Source organism: Durio zibethinus, chromosome 14 (genome assembly GCF_047325235.1).
Source record: "Durio zibethinus cultivar Kanyao isolate XHJ-2024 chromosome 14, ASM4732523v1, whole genome shotgun sequence".
NCBI classification, from domain to species: Eukaryota; Viridiplantae; Streptophyta; class Magnoliopsida; order Malvales; family Malvaceae; genus Durio; species Durio zibethinus.
Window position 1 is genome coordinate 20,564,478 of NC_143175.1, and position 16,767 is coordinate 20,581,244.

The 16,767-nt window shown below is 28.5% G+C and overlaps 1 protein-coding gene across 2 annotated transcripts; it reads left to right on the forward strand.

Moving 5' to 3' along the window:
* Window positions 1-7,980: 7,980 nt before the first annotated feature.
* LOC111294867 (glycosyltransferase family protein 47) lies at window positions 7,981-14,560 on the forward strand. Of its 2 annotated transcripts, XM_089743748.1 has the most exons (4): window positions 7,981-8,669; window positions 8,987-9,109; window positions 12,071-12,238; window positions 12,681-14,560. In XM_089743748.1, exons 1-4 carry the CDS (start codon window positions 8,280-8,282, stop codon window positions 14,358-14,360), a joined length of 2,361 nt encoding a protein of 786 aa, XP_089599874.1. In that variant the 5' UTR covers window positions 7,981-8,279; the 3' UTR covers window positions 14,361-14,560. The 2 variants fall into 2 exon arrangements, with proteins under 2 accessions (XP_089599874.1, XP_089599875.1); XM_089743749.1 differs by lacking the exon at window positions 8,987-9,109.
* Window positions 14,561-16,767: the final 2,207 nt, after the last annotated feature.

The window sequence follows — 16,767 nt, forward strand, 5'->3', positions numbered from 1 at the left end:
TGTATTTTCAAGAGTGATTATGTCGTGATTAAGACTTTAACCGATGTGCATTTAAATTTAATTTCTTGATACGTGAAGAGATGATTGTAACGAATTTTTTTATTTACTTATTCAAATAATTAAATTACTATCATAGAAAATTTTTTATTTGATATAATATTCTCATCAAAATTATAAAAAGTGATAAAATAAAAAAAAAATTTATAAATATCATGTTCATCAGTATCAATAAACACACGTTAACGTTCCTATTATTATATTGATGTATAAATAGTCGTAAAAAAGTTAAAATAATAAAAAAATTAATTTTATAAATATCATATTCATATATTTTTATTACATTTAAATAAATTTTAAATTTACATTCAAATAATTTTTTAATTTTTAATTTATATTCCAATAAGACCTTAATATTTAATTTATACATAAATAAGTTGTTGACATATATAAATCAATTTTTCATTTCAAATAAATATTTATTTAAATAAAAATCAAAAGATAAATGTCTATTGGATTAAAAATACAAATGCTTATTTAAAAAAAAAAAATAGAGGAGAAAACATTTTGTGGTAGAAATTGTTTTCATTGTGTTGACTAATTGAAGCAAAAATAAATACTAGCAATTTCTCTCAAATTCATTGACATTTTCATGACACGATAATGAAAGACTTTTATTAGATGTGTACAGAAGAAGTGGGCCATCGGCATTTGGATAACCCAAACATTTAATTAGGAAACTCTAGAAAAATACAACCTTTGAAAGTAACTTCTCCTAATTTCCCAGTCTCATTTCCTTCTAGATCTCTGTATTTGGGGTTGCTGTTCATGTCCTAATCAATTGATGGATTGATAAAAACATTTGTACATAAGTCAAGAAGAAAGTAGCGTCCAAATTAAAGAGGGAAATATTATTCAGTATTCAGTGACACTAGTGAAAATGATATTTTAAAAAGTTATAAATAATGTATTATTTTCATTTATTTAATAAAAATAAAATTTTAAGTCTTTGATTTAGTAGTTAAGAATATTTGAAAAGATATCAAAAGTTTAGTTTCGAATTAATTTTTTTTCGACGTAATCAAAGAATAAAATAAAATAAAAATAATGTATTTAATGTAAAAATTATTTGTAAAGTAATATTTTAATTATTTTTAAATGGTATTTATGGACAACCGTTAATCCAACACTATATTTAATTACAATTGTAGTATAATTAGATAACATTGTATGAATTGCTTTCAAGGAGTAAAAAATTTAGTATCAAACATTATAATTTAATTTTCCAGATAGAAAGAATTGAATAGCTTAAAATTAAACTCCAATTACTAAATAAAAAGCGGTCTCAAAGGATTAAATACACAATCAGTCTTGTATAATAATTTAATGATTTAATTTTTTTGTGATTATTTTTTATTATTAGCATTAAAAATTGTTTGACGCAATAATTTAAGATTAATAATTTATTTGATTGATTGGAAATTCCATGTGCAATCATGTTACTTAAAAGATAATTATAAAAAATTAAGTTAATAATGCAGTTTAAAAAATTATTTAATTCATTTTGAGCGTAATTTTTAGATTTTATAAATAAAATTAATTGGATGATATATATCTTTTAGATTATATTAAAAAATAAGTATATATTAATCTTTTAATTACACTTGTGTAATTAAAATTTTTTAATAAACTTGATTAAAATAAAGATAATTGATAAATTTATTATATTAATTTATAAATTTAAAAAAGGGGCGAAATTAATAATTTGTTTAGAAAGGGTGCAGCGTAATTTCTGGATTCTTAAATTGAAAAAGCATAAACTACCGATGAATTCGATTCTCGTAATACGAGTTTCATCCAATTATATATTAATTTATTAATTATTAGTTGAATTATATATTAATTTGTTAATTGTTTGTTGAATTATTTATTAATATCTTCTGATCGATGCATATTAAATATAATTTTGATAAATTATTTAATTATAATTTAAAATTTTCAAAACCCATGGCGGGCGTTGGTTAGCTCAAATCTTCATAATTAAGAAAGCAAAACTAGGGCCAACCTGATCACATTGAAAGAAGAAAAAACTAATGCCAATATGTAAACGTGGCCAAAAGTGGGTCAAAAAAAAATTCAAATTGCAATCCATACCTCAAAAAAGCTGATGGGCATAATTTTCTTATTGTTCTTGGCGTTCCATGTTGCCCTTTTTTCTCTTCATTTGACCAATGGACTCTTCCATGTGATCATCGATATCCACAACCACAAGCTTCCTTTTGTCTCGTATACATAATTTATTTGATTATTGGGATTCTTTAAACAATGAGAAATTTTCTTTAAATAAATAAGAATTCATTGGTATACAAATTGCTAATTGAGTTTAAGCATTTGTTGATACTTATGATTTTGAGTTTAATATATGAAAAGTAATTACTTTGAACTGATTAATTAAATTAATTAAGAAGTTCAAAATCGAATTGGAATTAACTTTTTCATCTTTGATTATTATTATTATTATTTTAATATTAAACATCAAGTAATTCCCAAAAATACTACTGAATAAACCTTATACGCAACTTATAGCCTATAGGAGTACTAAAACGTCATTGATGAGAAATAAAAATTAAAATTCAATTTTTTTGCCAAGATAAGACCTTAATGAATTTCTAGTTTTGCTGACAAAAATGTTAACTTTTTAATTTTATTAATTAAAGTTTAAATTTTCATAATTTTAAATAAATAAAAAAACTCTAGTTTTGGAAGGATTTGTAAAATAATGAATTAAGTAAATGACAACAAAACAACAAGCTATAGACAAATAATTAAGATTGATTAAGTCAATGGTGTTTTTTTAGTATATTAATTAATGGATGTGAGGTAATAAGTTTTCCCAGAAAAAATTAAGTTGTTAATAAAAAATTGAAGCACTACTGCACTAGTTCATAGCCACCCTAGGAAAGGCTTCCCATGGTATTATTTTAAACTTGCTGATGCCTTCAAATTTGGACAATTTGAAGTTAATATATATGTCTCATTTTAAGTATTCTTGAATTATATGCTAAAATATCCCTTGCTGATGCCTTAAAATCAGGACAATTTGAAGTCAAAGGTTATAATCTTTTTTTATTTTGGTAATATGGTCGAGAAAATTTCAAGATTTTTTCTGAGATTAATTCCTTCCCCAAATACACTCTCTCTAAAAAGATATGATCTCTTTGCTAAAATATCTCCCGATGATGTCTTGAAATCAAAATTTATAATTTTTTTTTATAATGGCATTCTTAAATTTCGATTGAATTTTGTCTCTCACCCAAATAAGTTGTGATCTCTTTGGCATGAGATGGGATCCCACTGCTACAAAGGAGGAAAAGAAAAAGGACAGTGAAGGCTTTGGCCACTTTCCTTTTGTACTAAATTCAAGTAATGCGCAATCAGAAACAGAACAATCCATAATTTAGGTAGTTTCTTTGAACTTTCATCAGCTTCATACTCAAATGTAGGTGCCCAAGACATTAATTAAAGGTGTGTGGCAGGTCTAGTTGGCTTTTCATATTTTCCTTTCTCTTGTCAATCTTGAAGTTGTCAAGTTGAAAATGCAAATCTATATATGTATATAAGCCAGCTAAGTAAGTACCCAATTTTTGTTTGTTTCCATTCAATTTATTAATGATATTTTAAAGAAAATTTGTTGTTAATACGATTTGTATTTGATGTATTATAAAAAAAACATATAGTAATTTTTTTTTGAGCATACCAAGGATGTTGAAGTACACAATATTTGAATTCAAATCTTTAAATTAAAGTTTCATATTTTAAATATTTGAGTGTCCTTTCCAAGACATCATCCTAGATATATTATCCACTTTGTATTGGTATCTATGATAATATATATTATTAGGATTAATCTCATTAATAATTTTTAAATTACAATAAAATATTTAATGTGATATTTGAATTATCAATATGTTAATTAATATGATATTTATCCTTAATGTAATTAATTTCAAACAATGATACTTTTTAAATATTATATTAATTAATAATTTATAATTTAAGTATCACATTAAAAATTTTAAAGTTCAAAGATCATATTAAATATTTTATTATAATTTAAAATCATTTATAATATTAATCCATATTATTATTTGATATATTATTGATGTAAATTTTAAATTTTATAAGCAAATTAATATATTGTTACATGTTTTTGTATTTATTATATTAATTTATTAATTTGTTAAGCTCTATTGATGGTGCATTAGGTAATTTAGAAAATGATAATAAATTAAAATTTGTCTTGTTAGTAGTTAGTACTAATCACTACAAAAATGTTAGAAACCATTTGCTTGAATAAAAAATATACATATATATATATTTAGGGATTGATGAGGTGATTTAATATTGAATTAAGTAATTATATTTCAATTTTATTGAAATTTTTTACAATACTTTCAAGTTCTGTTGATTTAAAAAAAAATAAAAATTAAAATATTTAACAAAATATTTTATTAATACAAATTAAAAATGTTTGTCATTATACTTTCAATTTCATTGATTTTTTTGACAAAAAGTAAAAAATTGAAATATTTCATGAATCCTATCATGCAAATGATAAATTTACATTGGTTTTATTATTTTATATCCAAAAATCAACAAAATTAAAAATTTATTGATAAAATTAAATGAATTTGAAATTTAATGACAAATTTTAATATAGACCTATAGTATGATAATAAATTTAATCTTAATCCTAATTATTTGTAGATAGAATCTCACCACACTACATCTACGGAATAATAAATAAACTTTTATCTATTCCACAAAACTTAATTAAGGAGTGTTTTTTTTTTTAATAAAATTCATGAAGGACTTATATTTAATAATTAAATTAATGAAAATTAATTAAAATGAAAATAAAAAACCAACATATCTATATAATTTATTAAGCATATCAACAATAATAATAATAATAATATACCTGTAAAATGAAAATTGAAAGTACAGTATGCATGTATTGGTCCTGCCCCAATAATCAATGACTTCAAACTTTTTTCTCTTAAAAAAAAATGAAAATAAGTACCTTTTCATCAAATCTAAACATAAAATGTTACCGATATAATAAGATTTATAAATTTAGATTTTTTTATTGATTTATATAATTATTTTTAATAAATAATATTCAATAAATTCAAATCTTAAATCTTAATATTTATAAATTTTTTTATTTTTAAATTATGAATTATAAAAAAACATAATAAAATTTATTAGAATATAAAATATGTTCCTTGATAACATTAGTCTTAGTTGTCAATATATTTTTAATATATATATATATTAATAAGATATTGATTTAATTAATCAAAATTTATTTTTTTTAACGAAAAAATTTTAGGTTTGAATTATATCGATGATCATTTATTAAGATTATTTTGAATGTATAATTTACAATTATTTATTTTAAATTATTAGATATAATACATTTTATCTTGATATGAAGATAGAATAATTTATTTATTTTAAATTTTTTTTATTAAAAAATATATATATTTATATAATTGTAAAACTATGAAAATGAAAGAACCTATAACTTATTATCTACAAGCAATTGACTTGTCTATTAGTTGCCGCAGGAAATTGCTGATAGCTCACCATTAAAAAAGCTGCGAATTTAGTACATGTGTAGACTGTAGACTCTAGTTTTCCACCCACAGATTTCTTTCACCAGCTTGGATAAACAAAGACCTTTTCTTTTTTTATGTGATTTTATTATAAATTTTTTCATAAAATGATGAGTCAATCATGATATTTTCGGATCAATTACATAAACTATCCCAATTTAAAATTGATTTAATAACTCTGATTGTACCAATTATTATATAATCCAGTTAATTATGCAAATTTTAAATTAATTATATATGTAATGATATTTTTATTTTGTTTTCTTATTCCATTATAATCTATATCTTATTTATGCTATTATTTTTAGTTTCGTTTTCTTTAATTATACTTATTTTATATTTTTCTAAAACTTTACGCTATGAAAACAGGTCTAAACGAATATTCAATGATAATATGAATGAAAAATATTATTTTTCTTTGATTTGAGATCCATTCCACTGCATACCAAGATTTTTATAATGACACGAATCAAAAGATTATCATTCTCAATTTGAGATCCATTCCTTTACGACCAACACATTTTATCATGTGAGCCTAATGGAAAGTAATATATATATTTATTATATAAAATAATCCAACATTATTTTCCTCCTCAATTTATTTTTCAATATAAAAAATTATATATGTACAATTTTGAATCTTGATTTTTTTTCTTAAATTAAATACAATAAATAAAATTTTTGCACGATGCCGTTACATCAATTTGTGGTACAAACAAATGAAACTTCCAAAATCGACCTCAGGAAATTGATGGTTACATCATAGGTTGACTTGTTCCTGAATTTTACATGCGAAACATACTCAATATACAGATAAAAAAAAACATATGGTTGTGAATTTTTTTTTTTCTAAATAATTTGGCACCCAAAACTATTACTCAAGAAAAAGGACATAGATATCCTCGTACTTGTAAATTACACTCAAAAATGTTGTTGTGCAAAAGAAAAAGGACAAGACATGTTATGTAAGATATGATCCTTAAATTTTAGCATGTGACTTTTGTTACTTCAAAGAAATTTCCTCTTACAATCTTACCTCAAATATGGCCTAATTACCTTTGGACCACCAAAATATATGTTTTTTTTTTTCTTTTATGTTAAATCAAAGTCTTTAAAAAATAATTTTTTGAATACATTTTAAATAAAGAAGTGCACGCATATTTTGAACGATTATTTTTACAAATTCATAAAAAAAGAGTTAAAAAATTAATCTGAATATTATGAATGCGAGACATTAGATTTTTTTTTTATTTTAAATTGTAATTGACTTGATTAGAAAATTCATGAATGGAGCAGCCAGAAAATTCTGGTCTGATAAGAAATTTGGATTTTAGTTGTAACTGCCAATTGTTTCGAACTGAAAAGAAAGTTCAAAGGATGTATGCAAATTGGTGTAAACTCTTTTGAGTTTCCACCAAAGATGGACCTAATTGTTCAAATATTTTAGTTATTACATATTTTATCTATAATTTTTCAAAAATAATATTCAAATTTTAATTCAAACACGTTTCTTAGTTTATGTTTTTTTCAATGAAAATTAAACATAAATCTTAACTCAAATTTTTTTAATTGAAATCTTAGCTTAATTCATTCATATGGTTATTTTTAAAAAATAATATTTAATAAATATAAATTCTAACACATGTAATTTAAAAAAAAATTTATTTATCTTCACGTTATAACTTTTTATGTACTAAAAAATAAAAAAAATAAAAAATTTAACTTAATTGATTCAATAATTGTTTTTAAAAAATATCATTCATAAAATTAAAATTTGATATCTATAATCTATTTTTTTATTCTCATATTCTAACTTTTTTAAAAATAAAATTCAAAAACGACTTCTTATTATACTCGAACTCCTCTGTTTAAAATTTAAAAAATTTTACTAGGGTCCTAACGGACTTTGAATTAAAACAACATTCTAACTAGGTTGAATAAAACTCAGAATTATTATTTTTAATAAAAAAGAAAAATAAAAAGAGAAAGAAAAGAATAAAACTGAGACAGCTTCTAGCCAGGGCAGGTTCTTTCTGTTGGAGGTTTCAGCCTCAGCTACCCACCAAAACCAAAAACTAATATAATAATAATGATTAAAAAAAAAAACTCGTATAATCTTTAGTATTTCAACTATTTGATGACGTCATCAATTATCCACCCTGTTAAACCTCCACGTGTTAAACTCATAACCCTGGTTTTGACGTGGCATCACGTTCCGTTTTGTCAAGCTGATACCTCCCCACAATACAACCCTCGCATTAAAATTGAAATAAAACACCCCCCTCTCTCCCAATGCCACCCTATATATGCAACAAATCAAATCCCTAGAACAAAAAATTTGAAAGGAAAGAAATTAGGCAAAAGTTTCCATTTTGAATTTTGATTTTTTGGAGGTTTTTTTTTTTTTTCCTTTCGATTACACATACTTTTGTGAATTTTTATATTATTTTTGTAAAGAACATTTTCCTTTAATAATTACACTTAACACTTTCATTTAAAAAAGACAAAAGAAAGCAAACCCCAAAAGACCACCAAGGCTCCTTGGAAGCAAAATGTTGGTAATTTGTCTTTGAGAGAAGAAAAAACCCCACGGTGGCTACAATGGTGGTTGCGGGTGGCAGTGACAACGGCGGTGCTGGAGGCAGCTGCTGCATGAGGTGGTGGCAGCATAAACGTAACCATTATTATCACCACCACAATTATAATGGCCATTGTAATGGGAATAGTAACGGTGGTGGTGGTGGTGGCGGCGGCGGTGTAGGCGGTGGCAGTGGAAGGGTGGTGGCGTCAGGATTTATTTTTTGTTTGGTTTGTTTTATTATATATGGGTTGATCGCGGGGTTATATGGGTGGGTGATTTTGAAGCCACCGTTTTGTTCATATGAAAGTAGGGGTTTGCCGTGGCTCGGTTGTCAAGAAGATAATGAAGGTTCTTGGTCTATCGGTGTTTTCTTTGGTCACTCTCCTTTCTCTCTCAAACCCATTGAAGCTGTAAGTCTTTTTTTTTTTTTCCTTGAGGTGTTATTTGTTGCTTTTGATTGTTCTTTTTCATCATTGTATTTAATTATAATTTATTTTTTTAAAAAATAGGGATTCTCTTTTCAGTAGAAATGGTTTTCTTTTCTGTACATGCAAAATTTTCTTATTTCTGGTTTGGTTTTTGTGGATTTTTTTTAGTTTTGTGGGTTTTCTACTTTTTTTTTTTCATGAATGTATAGTTAAAGATTTCGTTTTAATTTATGGGGTTTTGTGGGATTTTTTTTTCTTTTCAAATTGTGGTGGTATTGATATGCTGGTCACTTTTTTAGGCTGATGTATGGAGAAATGAGAGTGCAGCATGGCCAGTAGCTAACCCAGTTATAACCTGTGCCTCATGTTCAGATTCTGGTTTCCCTAGTAATTTTGTAGCTGATCCCTTTCTTTATGTTCAGGTAGCTACTGTTTTATTTTATTTTATTTTTCAATACTTTTATAATTTTATTGGAACTTATTTGTCTATTCATCTGTTTCTTGTATTTGATTCTGTTTTATTTGGTATCTGTAATCAAGGTAGGACTTAGGAGTTAGAAATCTTGTTCAGTTCCAATGAACAGTAATAACTTGGGAAACTTGAGAAATTTATATTTATATTTATTTAATTAGTTTCATATCTGCAACTTGAATTGTTTTTAGTATTTTTTAATAATCTTAATTTATTTCAATTAGCAATAGAAATTTTCTTTTGTTTGTGTCATTGACCAAATATGTTTTTTTTTTTTTCCTTTTGAGATCAGTATGTAATGTATGATACATGTTACATATAGTCAAGTGGAGCCAATAAATTGTACAATGTATGATATTGATTTAAAATTTATATAGTATTTATATTTATATTTATTTAATTAGTTTCATATCTGCAACTTGAATTGTTTTTAGTATTGTTTAATAATCTTAGTTTATTTCAATCAGCACTAGAAATTTTCATTTGTTTGTATATGCAGTTCATTGACCAAGTTTTTTTTTTTTCCTTTTGAGATTAGTATGTAATGTGTGATACGTGTTACATAGAGTCAAGTTGAGCCAATAAATTGTACCATGTATGGTATTGATTTAAAATTTATTTAGTATTTATTTTTACATTTATTGTCTTCAACTGCTTTATTGTGTTGAATTAGGATGAACCATATAAGACATGGTACACAAAGCTGCTTAATTGATTTTCAAGATTATTGATCCTTTTTAGCTTGTAGGGTAAGGTCTGTATTGACATGAAATGTGCAGTGAAATCCTTGGATCCCTGAATATATAGGTTTTTTATTGGCTAGATATGTCAATGCAATACAAAAGTCTACAAGTGGGAGGAATTGTTGGTCTCATGCCACAGTTTTGGTTAATCTATTTGCTGCTTTCTGCTTTCCATTAGGATTTGGTGATGCAGATGTTGATGGTTTCTAGGATTAATATGATGTTTCTTCCTTCTTCCATAAGTCTAGAATCTTTACTGCTGCAAAATATTAAAAATAAATATCTTAGATTTAACATAACTAAGAAGACGCATATAGGGGAGGTCATAGTTTACAATAATCTTTGCAATTGGGATTATTTATTTATTTATTTATTGAAATTAAACTTACAAAGAGATTCTATAAGGTTAATGGGATCAGATGTGAGTCATTTCACTGAAACTCATTATTACATGAATTTTATATGGTTATGGTTATACTCTCCATTTTTATGTAGTCTGAAATTATGTTATGCATGCTGCATAATGATGGGTCTAAAATATGAACTGCCTGCTCGATAATAATTGCCACTTTGCTTCTCAAACTATAATCTATCTTTTATAATTTTCCTCATTGTGTTGTTTAGTTCTTGAAGCTGTGAGCTTCATTGATAAGTGGAGTGCAAAGGTGGACACTTGCTAATCAGGGGATAAATTTGTGTAGAACTTTTGTTTTGACTTGAAGAACCTTTATGAGTGTATTAGAGGAGAAGATTTTTAGAATTTGTGATAAACTTCACTATCCATGAGTTTGATATTACCCTATTTAGTTCAGTTCTCCATTAAGCTTCTTTGACTTGGTTTTGATGTTTCTATAGTTTTGGTTACCTTAATATGGTTTTACAAAAATAATTCTTTTAGTTTCATTGATTATTTGTGGATAGATTCTGGTCTATGCATTAAGGAGTAGAAAACTCATAAGGCATAACATGCATCGAAACTTTCACAGGTGGATAAAAATGGTGTAATAGAACCCCCCCAAAAGATTGGAAAACAAGAAAATTTGAAGGAAAAATTTTCCTTGGATACCCTTTCCATCGATAAAATTGGTAAATTGGTAAATTTGTAGATAATTATATATATATATATATATATATATATTATAAAACACCCCCAAAAGAATCTTGGATCCACCATTGAAAATACCCCACCTAACCCCAAATTAGAAAAAAAAAAAAGAAAAAAACCTCCCATATCCACTTGTCCATGCACTCAATTATGCAAGCAATCTAGCCACAGGAGCTTTCTGAAAGTGTATCTGTCCTACGTAGGTTGATGAATTTGAAATTCAATCTCATACGGAGAAGAGTTCTTCACAATAAAAGACAAGCAAGTGGAGAAAAAGTTGATATAGTTCCTTCTAATCAGAGAATAGACCTCCCAACAGAAAATAAAGGAAACACTCTTTTTCTTGTTTTTCATCATTGTCCTATTTAGATTGCAAATAAAAGGGAGTATGACTGAAACAGGGGATCTTATCTTACCCTTCTATGACACCATGCATGCTAGTATAGCTAATATTCCTAACATTTCTTTCATCTCCTTGTAGTCTCTCTTTCCCTAAATGAATCTTTTCATACTTTATTTCAATAGTTGAAAGTGTCTTCAGTTGTGCTGCATCCTTATTCCTGATGAATTTTCCCCAGAGATGTACTGCGCTCCATGTATTGCTTGCATCATCCCAGGCACTATGGCTTTTATTAATAGGGTCTCCCTACTTCCTCAAAGAGATGAGTTTTTTGGAGGCTAGAGTATTGAATTATGCATAGGCATTAGCTGTTACTACTTGCCCAATCAATTATGAAGAATTAATGGATTTCTGAGATTTAATATTGCCTTGGCTGGTTTGTGTCATGCATATAATATTAATAGTTTTATTGGGCACTATTGGGTTGTTTATAAGTTTATCTGTAAATAAAGAGTTCTTCAAAATAAATAAATAAATAAATAAAAGTCAGAGAACGCAAATCTCTCGCTTCAATCACCTTGTGCATTTATCATTCATTATGTTGTTGTAGTTAGACCTGAATTTCTTCTACAAATATCCTGCGGTTTAAAGTTTGTTATATGTTAGCTTTTATTTGTATTTGAAATCTATCCTAATGTTTGCTTGAAATGCATTACGATCCAGGGCGATATCTTTTACCTATTTTATGAAACCAAGAACTCATTCACCATGCAAGGGGATATTGGGGTTGCAAAAAGTATTGACAAGGGAGCAACATGGCAACAACTGGGCATAGCCTTGGATGAGGACTGGCATCTTTCCTACCCGTATGTCTTTAACTATCTTGGCCAAGTAAGACTATCACTTTCTTTTGTTTGCTTTTCTTGCATGCACTTTGGGTTAGATATACACACATTTATTGCTTAGTTTAGACAACTTTAAGCACCAATGATTTCATAATATGGGCAAGCAAGACAGAGCATAACTGGCAAAACCTAATACATCATGGCCAAATTAGTGCTGATCATGAACATATAGGTTATACCTAAAACTTAGGTAGTGATAGTGAAAAGACTGAAGTGTGCCAAATTAAATGACTAGTACTGATGAAATTATCTGATTCTTGGACAAGATTTTCTAAGGTGGTCTATCTAGTTTCTAGGATTGGCCAGTTCAAATATTGCCATTTCTTCTAATGCTCAAGTGCCAGCACATTCACAAAGGCTATGTAATCTACATGGTAGTTTATCTCATTTATTGATGGAATTGCTTGTTGTCTTGCTCTTAACTACAGATATACATGATGCCTGAAAGCAGTCAGAAAGGAGAACTTCGTCTGTATCGAGCAATTAACTTTCCCTTAAAATGGGAACTGGATAGGGTCATCATGAAAAAGCCCCTTATTGATTCCTTTATTACTGATCATGATGGAGAGTATTGGCTTTTTGGTTCAGATCACAGCAATTTTGGAATAAAGAATGGACAGCTGGAAATTTGGTATAGCAGCTCACCGCTTGGTCCTTGGAAACCACACAAGAAGAACCCTATTTATAATATTGACAGAAGCTTGGGGGCTCGTAATGGGGGCAGGCCATTTAGGTATAATGGAAGTCTTTATCGGATTGGTCAAGACTGTGGTGAAACTTATGGGCGACGGGTGCGCATCTTCAAGGTTGAAGTTCTTACAAGGGCTGATTACAAGGAAGTTGAAGTCCCATTTCACTTTGAAAAGTCCAGTAAGGGTCGGAATACCTGGAATGGCGCTCGCTACCATCACCTTGATGTGCAGCAGCTCAGTTCTGGTGAATGGGTTGGGGTTATGGATGGGGACCGAGTACCTTCAGGAGACTCAGTCCATCGTTTTCTTCTTGGCTGTGCTTCTGTTGCAGCTGTTGCTGGCCTCATTGTGTTAATGGGTGTTCTACTAGGAGCAGTGAACTGCATTATCCCCCTTAACTGGTGTGGTGATTACTCAGGGAAGAGAAGTGATTCTCTTATGGCTTGGGAAAGAGCAAATGTATTTTCGTCAAAAGTGAGGCAGTTTTGCAGTCGCTTGAATAGAGTACCTTCATTTCTAAGAGGCAGGATAAAAACAAACACCTATACTGGAAGATTAGTTTTGGTACTGATATTTTTAGTAGGAGTTGCCCTTTCTTGCACAGGGGTTAAGTTCATATGTGGAGGCAATGGTGCAGAAGAACCTTACTCATGGAAGGGTCACTACTCTCAGTTTACGTTATTAACAATGACATATGATGCTCGTCTCTGGAATTTGAAAATGTATGTGAAGCATTATTCTAGGTGTGCTTCAGTAAAAGAAATTGTTGTGGTCTGGAACAAAGGGATACCCCCTAAGTTGAGTGATCTTGACTCAGCAGTGCCTGTTAGGATCAGAGTTGAGAATCAGAACTCACTCAATAACCGATTCAAGATGGATCCATATATCAAGACTCGTGCAGTTCTTGAGCTTGATGATGATATAATGATGCCCTGCGATGATGTTGAGCGGGGATTTATGGTTTGGCGTCAACATCCAGATAGAATTGTGGGTTTCTACCCTCGGTTTGTTGATGGAAGCCGATTGAAGTATAGGGGCGAGAAATACGCCAGAAGGAATAAAGGGTATAATATGATTCTTACAGGGGCTGCTTTCATTGATAGTCAAGTAGCCTTTGAAAGGTATTGGAGCGAGAAAGCTAAAGCAGGGAGAGAAGTAGTTGATAATTATTTTAACTGCGAGGACGTTCTTCTGAATTTCTTGTATGCAAATGCAAGCTCATCTAAAACTGTTGAATATGTGAGACCTGCTTGGGCAATTGACACATCGAAATTTTCCGGTGCAGCAATCAGCCGAAACACAAAATTACATTACAAAATAAGAAGCGACTGTCTCATGAAATTTACTAATATGTATGGTAGTCTGACTGGCCAGAGGTGGGAATTTGATGGGCGGAAGGATGGTTGGGATTTGTAGCGAAAGCAATAGCTGTAGGAGCAGCTCCTCATCCCTTCCTCCTCCTTGTTCATATCCTCGGTAAATCCGGGTCCCCTCGTGCTGTGAATTGTTGGTCTTTTTACTTTTATTGGGAACTTAGTTTCAATGCATTTAATATCAGGTTGTACATTAATCTTCAGGTTTTCTTACTCAATAGAAAAGGTTTTTTGAATTTTCAAGTATTGATTTTTTTCTCCTTCCAAGTAATGGAACAAGAAAACAGTAAGATCAGCTCATGGAATACTAAGAAACTAGAGCATATATCCGTTCTTCATTGCGAAACTCTTTTATATATTTTTTTTATTTTAAGAATATTTAAAAAAAACAGTTCAATTTTTTTAAAAAAATTTTCCGATGTTGAACTTAATATATTTTATTAAGAAATTTTAAATTTAATTTTTTATTTAATTCAAATTTATTTCCTTTTTATCTATTTAAAGTTTTTTTTATAAAATTTTAAAATATTTTCTTACTTAAAATTTTTTTAAAAATCACATATGATTTTCTTATAATTTCACATTATGAAAAAACTTTTCACTTATCCCCAAAATTTTTTATTTTTTTTCATATTTATTTTAATAATTCTCACATTTTTTTTATCAGATTTACATTATGCAAGAAAAAATGTAATAGTTAATGATGCAAGTGAATTGACTTCATACTTATAAAATTTGTAGTTTTTTTAATTATTTAGTGTTTGCCTAATTATTATTAACAATTTTATTATCACCAATTAAAATTAAAATAATCCAAATAAATTTAAAACATATATTTAAAAATAAAATTTAAGCATGCATTGAATTTAAAAATTAAATAAACAAATAAAAAAAAAGGGAGTTTTGTAGAAATATACCACTAATGGGTCAACCCACTTTATAGAAAGGGTGCAAAGCAAAGTGGTTGTAGTTTGGGCCCAGTCTATAGGTGGGCTCAATCCCAATCATCAGCTCTAGTCATGAGTCAGCGTCGAAATCGATTCAAATTTCACCCATCAAATCCTTTCTTCCTCCACTATCCTTGCATCAGAGTGGATTTTTTTAGAAAATCCTCAAATTTCACTAGATCTAAAACTTTAAATCGAATCTTTAACCCGCTGAAACCCCTTTTTATCGCCTTCCAAATCTGTTGAAACTAAAATATGTTTTTTTTTTTCTATCCTAGTCCTTCATTTCCGCTGTTTCAAATTCTCTAAACTTCCTCATCGTCGGTATTACCACAACCACCGTTACAACCCCGAAATGGCCCGCCCTCCCTCTCAACTTTCTCTTCCCGAAAAGCTCGAACTAAACTCCCCTCAAAGCACTTCTAACCCTAAAAATCCCTCCATTATAGACTTCACCTTTCATCCATTTTCTGGTTATCGGATACTCTCACTTTTTTTTTTCTCTGGCTGTTTGTTTTTTTACTTTTTAGTTATGGTATTGTGGCTGACTTTGTTTTTTCTTTCTATTTATTGCAATTTTCGATTTTAAAAATTTGGGATTTCTTTTTGTTGAAAACATGGTTTCAAGTAGTGTTTTCGGTGGTGGTTAAATTATGAAAAGTATGTAGGTGGTGGCCTTGGGTGGCAGAGGCAGTAGAGTTCTTTGGGGCTTTTTCTTTTGTTTTTTTTTGTTGAGTTGTTTGGCTTGTGTCTTGCTAGTGCACGGGTCGGTTGTTTAGATACTAAATTTTTATTTTTGCAGGTTTTTTATATCGGTTGCGGGAGTTCGTGGAGGAGTTGCTTTTTAGTGGTCGCTGGTGGCTGCTGATGTGGTGGATGGAGACTATTGGTGGGACCTTGTGATGGTTGTTTGAATATTTTGGATTTTTGTTCGGAGATTTCTTGTGGTTTTTATTCGTCGTGATTTGTTTTTAATTTTAGAAAATAATTTAATATAATAATAATGAAAAATTTTAATTTTATAAATATAATTATATATATATTATTTATTTTAAATTATTTTTTAAATATATAAAAGATATGAATTATTATTTTAATTTTATTTGTGAAATTAAAAAAATATAATATTATTGTATTTGATAAATTTTTTTTTTAATTTTATAAAGTGAATTTTTTGACAGAAGATCTGGCATTGATTGATTAAATCTCTATGCGCTAGTGTTTTGGACAAGTGTCAGTTAATTAATTGTCGTTCGCTTGTTTTTTTATGTTTTTGTTTTAGTTTTATCCTTATCTTTAAACTCTGGAGTTTGGGTCCATGTCGACTTCACTCCAGGTCCCAATCGAAAGGCGAAAGAAAATTTTGGTTTGGACCACCAGCTGAGACATGGGCTTGTCCTATGCATTCTCGGGAGCCCACTTGTCCCTCATAGATTGCAACACGTAACGTGTGTCCGCCCATGTGTTTGGAGGCCTACTGCTCTCAATAATAATATATATGAA

What these genes read in the sequence shown, in the direction of transcription:
- LOC111294867 (XM_089743748.1), top strand. Translation starts at nt 8,280, where the DNA reads ATGGTGGTTGCGGGTGGCAGTGACAACGGCGGTGCTGGAGGCAGCTGC. An exon ending in CTCTCAAACCCATTGAAGCT is followed by an intron (nt 8,670 to 8,986) that starts GTAAGTCTTTTT and finishes TCACTTTTTTAG; the next exon opens with GCTGATGTATGGAGAAATGA. An exon ending in ATCCCTTTCTTTATGTTCAG is followed by an intron (nt 9,110 to 12,070) that starts GTAGCTACTGTT and finishes ATTACGATCCAG; the next exon opens with GGCGATATCTTTTACCTATT.